The sequence below is a fragment of the Haematobia irritans genome, chromosome 3 (genome assembly GCF_050003625.1).
Source record: "Haematobia irritans isolate KBUSLIRL chromosome 3, ASM5000362v1, whole genome shotgun sequence".
Classification (NCBI taxonomy): domain Eukaryota; kingdom Metazoa; phylum Arthropoda; class Insecta; order Diptera; family Muscidae; genus Haematobia; species Haematobia irritans.
This window is the reverse complement of record NC_134399.1, coordinates 108793893-108804652: the sequence shown is the minus strand read 5'-3', so window position 1 is coordinate 108804652 and position 10760 is coordinate 108793893. Positions and strand designations below refer to the sequence as shown.

The window sequence follows — 10760 nt, the reverse complement described above, 5'->3', positions numbered from 1 at the left end:
AATCACCTTCTTTTTTAGTACATTTGTTCCATTTTACCCGTTCTCGCAGAACAAATCAGCTTATAATTTCGAATGCTATGGGCTACATGAACAAATCATTTCAGACTCGCATAGCCAGACTTTTCAACTGTCTCCCTGATACATTAAAAACATTTTGTTTGAATACGAAAACTTATCGAAACAAATTAATTCAATATTTTCGTGAGATATAATCGAGTAGTTACTCAACTATAAATTCTGGATGTTTGCATTGGGAACTTTCATAAATACTTGTTAGTTTTTTTTTTTCACATATTCTTTTTTGAATTCGAAATTAGTGAAACAGATTGTTTCAATACTTTTGTGAGCCATATTTGAGTATTTACTTTAATTACTGATTGTTTACATTGGGAAATATCTCAAATAAATTTTTTTTGTTTTGTTTTACATAATTTTTAGCTACGATTAAGAATATTTGTTATATTTTTTTTCTTTTCTTTTTTATTCTTCCTTTTATATAAGCAAGTATTCCTATTAACTTACACATGAGAGTTACTTTTTATGTATCTTATTTATTTATACATTTCTAAGTTTAGTGTAAATGTTTACTTAATCTAATTATTGAAAATTTTTTTACACCCTTACGTATTATTGTATATGAATATTGTATGAAGACCTAGAGAGTAGTCCATTGTAATTGCTTTGTTTTGGCCAAATAGGCTTAGAATGCTCTGAATGAATAAATAAAAAAAAAAAGAAACTAGTAATTCCTAGATGCCCTAAAAGGAATATTTATCTTAATCTTAGACATCAATTCCGAGCATGGAATATTACCACTAACTAACCTATACATCCAGTGTTGCCAGTATTTTTCTGGCTCTTGTCCCCAATTGATGATGTTTTCGTCCCCAAAAATCAATTTAAATTTAAATTCCTCACAAAAATACCTTTTTGACAAGTTTTTTGTTTTTGAAAAACAAAAAGAAAAAGGCTATGCTCAAGGCAGATTTAGTAAGGTAGTTTTAGTATTACAAAAACAAAAATGTCAGCCGCCATATTGAAACTTTGATTGTCAGTCAAATTGAATTAAATTTCTCACTTGTTGAACAATATGTTCAACAAGTTGGAAATTTAAAATAGAGAAAATCCGGAAATGATCGATGTATGCTTCGAAATATGATACGGTTTACAAGAATAATTGAAGTAATTCTTACCATCAATTATGAGGATAATTTATTTCGATACTTTTCTGTCATAAATTTAAAGCAAATTGAAAATTCAAAATTTTTGGTATAAAATAATTTTATTTTGAATTTTTATTTGTCACAATTGTCTATTAAACATTGGCGTAGCTAGCAACATTTTCGTAGGGGGTAAAAGCTACGATGTGTGCTCATTGTGAAGATACCTCAAAAAGAGAAAAAATAAATTCTCAATGATATATAATCATTATTTGAAGAAATACTGAATGGTATTTGGTAGGGGGAGATGGAAAACCCATAAAACCTCTTTAGCTACGCCTATGCCTTTAAGCAGATACCGACAATCAAAGTTCTGCTCAAATGAAAAAATTGTAATCATCTGATAGCTTGAAACTACCTTTCTAAATATACCTTGGCTATGCTGTAGAAAATCAGTAATAATTAAAACAAAAATTGTCAAATCCAGCAAGCTGCAATAAGATCAAGATTTCGAGCCACAACCCCAAGAGATCGTCGCGATCGTCCTCCAAATGCTGGAGATATGAAAATGGGAGTTCGGTTACCTTGTATTTATACGCCAAAATTTACTTTTAAATATTCAAGTAGTAAAATTGGGTGGTAGACACGTTGCCAATGTTGGTAGAATTGTACCAGAAGTTGTAGATATTTTATTGTTTTGTAGATGGGTAGAATTTTTGATTGAGAAATTTTAACAAAATTTTCTATAGAAATTAAATTTTGGCAAAATTTTCTATAGAAATAAAATTTTTTATAGAAATAAAATTTTGACAAAATTTTCTATAGAAATAAAATTTTGACAAAATTTTCTATAGAAATAAAATTTTCACAAAATTTTCTGTAGAAATAAAATTTTGACGAAATTTTCTATAGAAATAAACTTCAAAAATGTTGAAATACTGACGATAGAAGAGAATACTAGGAGGAGATATACATTGGAGATGCTAACTATAATAAATACTCCCCCTGAGGAACGCATGAACTTCAAAGCCGACGCAGACCACTGTGCACAGATTTACAGAAATCTAATACAAAATCACAAACACAATTAAGATAATAAATCAGATAGACATGAGCATCGTAAGGAGAAAGTCTATTACTTTGTAAAATGTAAATACAATTAATGTTATATTTTTGTTTCAAAACGTTGTTAAAGTTAATATTGTAAAATATTTAAATTATTACAATTTATAGATAATATCTCGCTGAAGATGATCGCCGATGGTGTATCGAAATATCCGAGAACAGCAATATTTCAATAAAAAGTAATGAAAAACATTAACACCAGCATTTTTTATTAGTCCATGACCTCAAGCCAAACAAATAATCCCAAAATTGTAAATAAAATTTTGACAAAATTTTCTATAGAAATAAAATTTTGACAAAATTTTCTATAGAAATAAAATGTTGACAAAATTTCTATAAGAATAACATTTTGACAAAATTTCTATAAGAATAACATTTTGACAAAATTTTCTATAGAAATAAAATTTTGACAAAATTTTCTATAGAAATAAAATTTTGACAAAATTTTCTGTAGAAGTAAAATTTTGACAAAATTTTCTATAGAAATAAAATTTTGACAAAATTTTCTATAGAAATAAAATTTTGACAATATTTTCTATAGAAATAAAATTTTGACAAAATTTTCTATAGAAATAAAATTTTGACAAAATTTTCTGTAGAAATAAAATTTTGACAAAATTTTCTATAGAAATAAAATTTTGACAAAATTTTCTATAGAAATAAAATTTTGTTACAATAGATTAAACCGATTTCTCGAAAAAATCCCCAAATTTAGGGAAATTCCCCAAGTTCCCAAAACAGAAATTTCGTCCCCATTCACGAAAAAATATCCCCAATTTGGGGGAAAATCCCCAATACTGGCATCACTGTATACATCATCACCACTAACTAAACCAACATCGTCGGTCGGCTCATAAGAGTAGGTAAATGAATCAGCATCAATCTAAAGGTGTAAGGAGGTAGAACAAAATCACTGTTCCAATGAAGATATCTCAAAGCGAACAACAAAAACTGCTTCTGAACCGATTCTATCCTATCAATGATTGTTTAAGAAGTTTTCCTCTGCCTCTTCTCGATTCCTATAACAATAAACATACTATTAGAAATGTCATACAATGAAAGTGGTTGAAGGGAATATACTGCAAGGATTTAAACCATTCTTATGGCCAGTTTCTCATCCTCCGATTAATTTTAACCGGAGGATAGACCTCCGGTTAGTAAAATTTTTGTATGGAATCAGCTGTTTTATCGACACGATAAATATTAAAAAGCCATTGAGAAATTGGCCCTTAAAAGGTTAAAAGGTGACGTCACAGCAGTTAAATCATCGGTCGTGGAACAGGGTATTATAAGTTAGTGCATATGTTTGCAATTCCCGAGATAGACATATGGTGTCTTTGGCAATATTGCTCAGGGCCGGCTCCTGAGTCGATCTAGCCATGTCCGTCCGTGAACTCATTTTTGTAATCAAATTCTAGATCGCAATTTTAGTCCAATCGAATTCAAATTTGGCACAAGTATGTGTTTTGGGTCAGAATAGAAATCTATTGAATTTGGAAGAAATTGGTTCAGTTTTAGATATAGCTCCCATATATATCTCCCGCCCGATATCTCCTAATATGGCCCCAGAAGCCAGAATTTCAAAGTTTGCACAAGGAGTGCAATTGATAGTGTCGTAAAGTGCAATTGATAGTGTTGGTTGAATTCGGTTCAGATTTAGCTCCCATATATATTCAAAGTTTGCACAAGGAGTGCAATTGATAGTGTCGTAAAGTGTGCCAAATTTGGTTGAATTCATTTCAGATTTAGAAAATGGCCACTAAAAATGGAATTTATTATTGATGACAACACAAGCGTTTCATTATAGAGTTATCTGGCATACATTTGCAAGTCCTTGTTAATTCAAAATCGCCCAAGACTCTCATGAGAGGTAAGATTATCTTTATCATCTAGGCACTTGCATTTTATTTTATTTATTAAGTTTTCATAGACATTGGGTTAAATTTTATTTGTATTGCAGCTAAACCCCTATTTTAGATTTCTATTCATACGGAATTCTCTGGCCAGTATAAGACTGGTATTAAATTCGCATTATCGCACTAAAATAGCCATTTTTCACGGTTACTTTTCCTTTCCTTTATAATTAATTTTAAATAAAAAAAAAATTCAATTGTTGCTTTGGATCATTTCCCATCAATTTATAATAAAATTTGCCAAAAATATGTTCATATAATTTTATTCTGCTTTAGGGCCTTTTCGGAAACAATGTTGCGTGCATGTACTGCGCAACACATTCGAGTGTCATTTGTCCCGCAACATGCAGGCGTCAAATATTCTAAAAAGCAACATTATAGCATATGTTGCACAAACCTAGTAAAAAACACACTGTATCATGAAATTTTTCTATTCATATATTATTTTAATTTCATTGAACAATATTGTAATGCTTACTTAAAGGGTTGATCGGCTCATACGAAAGTCATGAAAAAAATACCATCCTCACATTGTTTGACGATATTAGCTCCGTCCGAGAACTCGATAATTTTTGATAATTATCACAAATTTTTACTTTCGTTTACACCAAAAAACCAACAAAAAAAGAGAGCCGGAGAAAGACTACATTTGACAGTTATAAGATAGAGAAATTACAGGTTTTTGCTAGAGATTTTCCCCAGTAAAATCTTGCACACCATGACATATGTTGCCAAGAAGGTTAAATCATAGGCCCATATGATTTCAATTTTTTTATTTCGACAAAATTTTAAGATGTCAAAATCATATGTTTATGGTGATTGCAGCTCTCCAAATGACACTGCATAGCAAATGCATCTCAAACAAACTCGCGCTTTCATAGCTGGAGAATTGTTCAAAGATGACTAGAGTATCTTGATAACATATTCCAGACCCAAAATACCACGCACATCAGTTTTTAAACTGCATCATAAACTGTTTTTGTTAATAGATGGCGAAGATCCATTTCACTGACTTCCATTCTTAACTTTGGTGGGTATTATAGTCTTATTTGTCTCATATCGGCGTTCCTCGGATGAATTATCCACTTCACAATCACTCATAGGTGACGCAATTAAATTTGAACCTTTATTTTTCTCTGATTTGAATTATTTTTTTCAGGACAATAATTGCCACTTTTACCAATACAATAATTGCCACTTTTACCAATGCCATACGATTCTTTTATTAGCTGATTTTGACTTCTTAAAATTGTAAACAACATATTGAAATTTGTTGTTTTTATTATCGTGATTCAACCTCCTTATTCAGCCATGATATTCGGCAACTACAATTGTAAGTTAAAAAATCAGGATTCGTTTATTTTTTTTAATGTTTTAGAAGCTGAAATTTTGAATATGCAAATAGTTACTGCATGCCGTTCGCGTACTTTTCAGCAATTTTAAGCAAAGAGAGTAAAATACATTCTTACTCTCTTGCTAGTTTTTACTGGAAAAGTACGCGAACAGACCTATTGTTTGTCTGTAAATAACATAGCCTTGACGGATTTGAAGAATCATCTAATTGCGGTGTTTTTGCGTTACAAACAACAACAAAAAACACATTTGCAACATCTGATCACTAACAGCTGCGCAACAAAATGAAAGTTGAGCAACAGATACTGCGCAACACTGCATTTCCGAAAAGGCCCCCATTTTCGAAATTAGCGGCTAAACTCGAACTTAATACTCACCTTTATAGATAAAACTAAAATGTTTACTTTTTAAACAGTGTTTTTATTCATTTTTTATATTTGTTCCTATGAATCTCATAAATGTTCAATAACATACAGGTTGTTATTGAATTGGTATGCAATTATTTGATTAATAACTGAATATTAATTAAAACCATTTCAAAATCAATAAGTTCTTAATACAAAAGCAAATAATGTGTTATTGTATTAGATTTGCTACAATTGAATCTACAAAAAAAAATGATACATTAGATATGGGCATATGTGAAGAAACAGATATAAGATCTAACAAAATCTAATGCTTTCTATATTTTTCCATTAGATTCATCTTATTTTTGAGATCTAAATGAATCAACTTTAATTGTAATTAGATATAACAATTTGTCGTATCTGATCCAAATCAAGCAAATTAGTTATTCAAATTTGTTGGGAGGTTCTCAAAGTGTAGAAAATATTCTTTGCAAATATAGTTTATTCAAAAAGCGAATTTCAAAAATTTTTTTTTGTGAAATATGATTTGCTTTTAATGAAAATGTCAATCTTGTATTAATAAAGTATCGATTATTTGAAATGGTTATAATTATTCTTATATGAAATGTGTAACTTAATCAATTGAGAATATATTAACATGAAAATAAAATTTCATATACGATATGAGAGAAGTAACAATAACATATGATTTTTTAAACATTTCAATTGCCATTATAAAGAATTGAAAATATAATATATATAAGCATGTATTTTAAAAATATTGGACGTAATTAGTAGAGATTGATTATTGAATGATACTGCTGGTATTGGTTCTTACTTTTTTTTGCAGTATTACATTTTTATTCTTTATACCAATTGATTTGTATTGTTTTTTTTATTTTATGGATTATATTATTACTGATTATTAAATATAAACTATACAATGTATGATTATATATAAAATATTAATATTTTTTATTTGAATATGCTTTTTTCTTAGGGGTGTTGTGTTTTCTGTTCTCGCTTAGTAATAGAAACTAATTATGTATGCCTTTATGTATATTTGATTTTGTAAATAATTGTTCATAAATTGTTTTACAGTACTTGTTGTGTAGTTTTATTTAAATTTGATTTTTTTTTTTTGTTTGTTTGTACAAATTACTTTTTATATAACAAAAACGAAATTTTTACAATTTTTTCTTTAAGAAAAAATCAAAACGAAACGGAACAAACAGATTCAAAATCGGGGAATTCTTTTCTCTTGTTTTCAGTAAAACTATATGTATGTATATATAAATATTATGTTGAGAACTATAATAAAATACCGAAACAAATTAAATTTTTAATTTCTTCAAAAATGGAATAAAAGGTGTAAATAAATTTAACCTAAAATATTTCTTTACTGGGCGTAGAAATTCCCAATGCTTCCTCGTATTCATTAATGGGTGCCGCCGATGATTTATGGTGACGGCTAGACTTTTTCTTATCTTTATGGTGATGCTCCTTTTTCTCCTTCTTCTTTTTGGAGATAGCCTTAGTAGACGTATCAATGGTGTCATTATTATCATTATTTTGCAACGTTTTCAATTCCTTTGTTGACGAAGACGATTTGTGAGACTTGTGTTTCTTTCGTTTCTCTTGGGTCGTTTCTAATGTGGGAATGATTGAGGCGTTGGTGGTAGAAATTGTATTGGAAATATTTATGGGTTGTTGTAATTCTTCTAGGGAAGTACCCAAGAGATTGGCACTGTTGACTTCGTTATTATTTGCAGCTGTGGTTGATGATTTCGATGATGTCTTTTTATGTGTAGATTTATTATGTCTTTCGTTCTCTTTATCCTTTTCTTTGTCTTTTTTCTTTTCTTTTTTGTGGCTTGTCGATGATGATTTTAATTTTTTCTCTTTTTCTGTTTCTGTGGAATCCTTTTTATTGTTACGATATTTAGGCTCCTCTAAATCCGGTCTATATAAGAGAAATGCAATACAATACAATGAGGGACAATTGATGTATAACCAAAAGAAAAAGTTAGTATTAATAGCAAATAGCCTATAATAGTTTCCAACTCTATTTAATCTTAGATATTTACTTAATATTAAGGTTTAATAATAAGTTCATCCTTTATTGTGGTCAAAAGTGATCAAATCCGGTTGATCGTTTTATCTTCTTACACCGATTGTCGGTTATCGTGAAAATGTCATTTTCGGTGGACCGGTAGAACCGGTGTTTCCGGAGGAAAAAGACCTCCCACGGCAGACTAGGGTAGTTTTAGACCAATTAAGATCAGGTAAGTGTGGCCGCCTCAATTCCTACTTATCAGTGATTGATAGCAGCGTAGCTGACGTATGTCCAATTTGCAACCAAGGACCACACGACACGCGTCATCTTTTCTTTTGCCCTGCTAAACCAACCCGACTTACCACCAGATCACTCTGGACGCACCCCACCTTAGTCGCAGAGTTCCTCGATCTGGCCACAAGCTGAAGTATCAGAGCGTAAAACATAAAAATGGATGAAATCACAATAAACTGTTACAACAACCGGTGTTTTCAAGGCCTCAAGACCTGGCTTTCGGGTTTTACATTTTTATTTTAAAATTGCCAAATTTAGGCAAATCCGGGTATTTTAAAAACTGCATTGAAAATGCTTCCCAATAGGCGCAACATATATTTTATTTAAAAGAAAAAATTGTGTCCAAGTTTTAATCACACTTATTCCCGCAGTCGCCCTCGCTCTCGCCTTCGCTTTTAAGTCGTCTCGTCATTCATTTGGTATTCCTGTAGAGTGGCAACGGCAACGGCGACGACGATTACTTTTTGTACCAATTACAATACTCGGTAATAAAGGTTAGGTTAGGTTATGTGGCAGCCCGATGTATCAGGCTCACTTAGACTATTCAGTCCATTGTGATACCACAGTGGTGAACTTCTCTCTTATCACTGAGTGCTGCCCGATTCCATGTTAAGCTCAATGACAAGGGACCTCCTTTTTATAGCCGAGTCCCAACGGCGTTCCACATTGCAGTGAAACCAATTAGAGAAGCTTTGAAACACTCAGAAATGTCACCAGCATTACTGAGGTGGGATAATCCACCGCTGAAAAACTTTTTGGTGTATTAATAATAGTTACAGCTTTTCTACCATTTAAAGGCCAAAGGCATTAAACTACAAACTATTTCTTCCAACCGGTTTTATATCGTTTGAGTCAGTTTGGCTTATCTAATGGCTGATCTCTAGTTCTTTTTTTATTGTTTTTTGTAATTTTTGAAGATTAGTCACTTTACTTCTTACCAATTTCCATTTTTAAATTTATTTTTCAATTGTTGGATTAATAAAGTCTAAAACACTTCTTCAAAATTTAATCACTAAACTCGTAGCGGCGACAAAAAGCGATACCGATTTTCGTCGATAGCAGAATATATCGACGAACGGAATACCAAAGAGACGGCGAGGGCGACTTCAGGAATAAGGGTAAATATATATTCTAAACAGTTTTTTCGTTGATTTTTTGTGAAAATAAAACTAGATTATCCTTTCAAAACTATGTATTTTTATGAAAACCGATTATATCGGTTATTAGTATCATAAAAACACCGTCCACAGGGGTGGAAAAAGTCCGAGATAACCCGCCTTTCAAGAAACTCATTCTTTTGATCACTTTAATTTATAGAGTAGTATCCTGTTGTTGTTGTATTATTGTTAGTATATTAATGTTAGAAATAAGATAATTGTTTTGAGTAGTATTTAAAATGTGGTTTTAAGTAACTGTATAAGGCCTTTGTAAGGCTTAGTTAACAGGTTGGCTGATAAGTCCCCGGTCTGACACATACATGGCGTCGCTAGTATTAAATGCATATTATTTTTATATTGTACCAACCTTCAAATGATTCGTGTCAAAATTTGACGTCTGTAAGTCAATTAGTTTGTGAGATAGAGCGTCTTTTGTGAAGCAACTTTTGTTATTGTGAAAAAATGGAAAAAAAGAAATTTCGTGTTTTGATAAAATACTGTTTTCTGAAGGGGAAAAAACGGTGGAAGCAAAAACTTGGCTTGATAATGAGTTTCCGGACTCTGCCCCAGGGAAATCAACAATAATTGATTGGTATGCAAAATTCAAGCGTGGTGAAATGAGCACGGAGGACGGTGAACGCAGTGGACGCCCGAAAGAGGTGGTTACCGACGAAAACATCAAAAAAATCCACAAAATGATTTTGAATAACCGTAAAATGAAGTTGATCGAGATAGCAGAGGCCTTAAAGATATCAAAGGAACGTGTTGGTCATATCATTCATTAATATTTGGATATGCGGAAGCTCTGTGCAAAATGTGTTGATGATTCTGAGCGGTGTCTGCAGCTGTTAACTCGTAATACACCCGAGTTTTTCCGTTGATATGTGACAATCACTACACTACTGAGTCCAATCGACAGTCAGCTGAGTGGACAGCGACCGGTGAACCGTCTCCGAAGCGTGGAAAGACTCAAAAATCCGCTGGCAAAGTTTTTTGGGATGCACATGGAATAATTTTTATCGATTAGCTTATATGGCGGTATTGGAGTGTTTGAAGGTCGAAATCGCGGCAAAACGGCCCCATATGAAGAAGAAAAAAGTGTTGTTCCACCAAGACAACGCACCGTGCCACAAGTCATTGCGAACGATGGCAAAAATTCATGAATTGGGCTTCGAATTGCTTCCCCATCCACCGTATTCTCCAGATCTGGCTCCCAGCGACTTTTTCTTGTTCTCAGACCTCAAAAGGATGCTCGCAGGGAAAAAATTTGGCTGTAATGAAGAGGTGATCGCCGAAACTGAGGCCTATTTTGAGGCAAAACCGAAGGAGTACTACCAAGATGGTATCAAAAAATT

The 10760-nt window shown here is 31.8% G+C and overlaps 1 protein-coding gene across 2 annotated transcripts in view; it reads right to left on the bottom strand.

Annotated features, from left to right (window-relative positions):
- Window positions 1–5950: 5950 nt before the first annotated feature.
- g (adaptor-related protein complex 3, delta 1 subunit-like garnet) overlaps window positions 5951–10760 on the bottom strand; it is a 30794-nt gene continuing 25984 nt past the window's right edge. For both annotated transcript variants that reach the window (XM_075298813.1, XM_075298812.1), the window contains exon 15: window positions 5951–7861. In XM_075298813.1, the coding sequence (XP_075154928.1) occupies window positions 7285–7861 (577 nt within the window). In that variant the 3' untranslated portion in view covers window positions 5951–7284. The remainder of the gene's footprint in view (window positions 7862–10760) is intronic.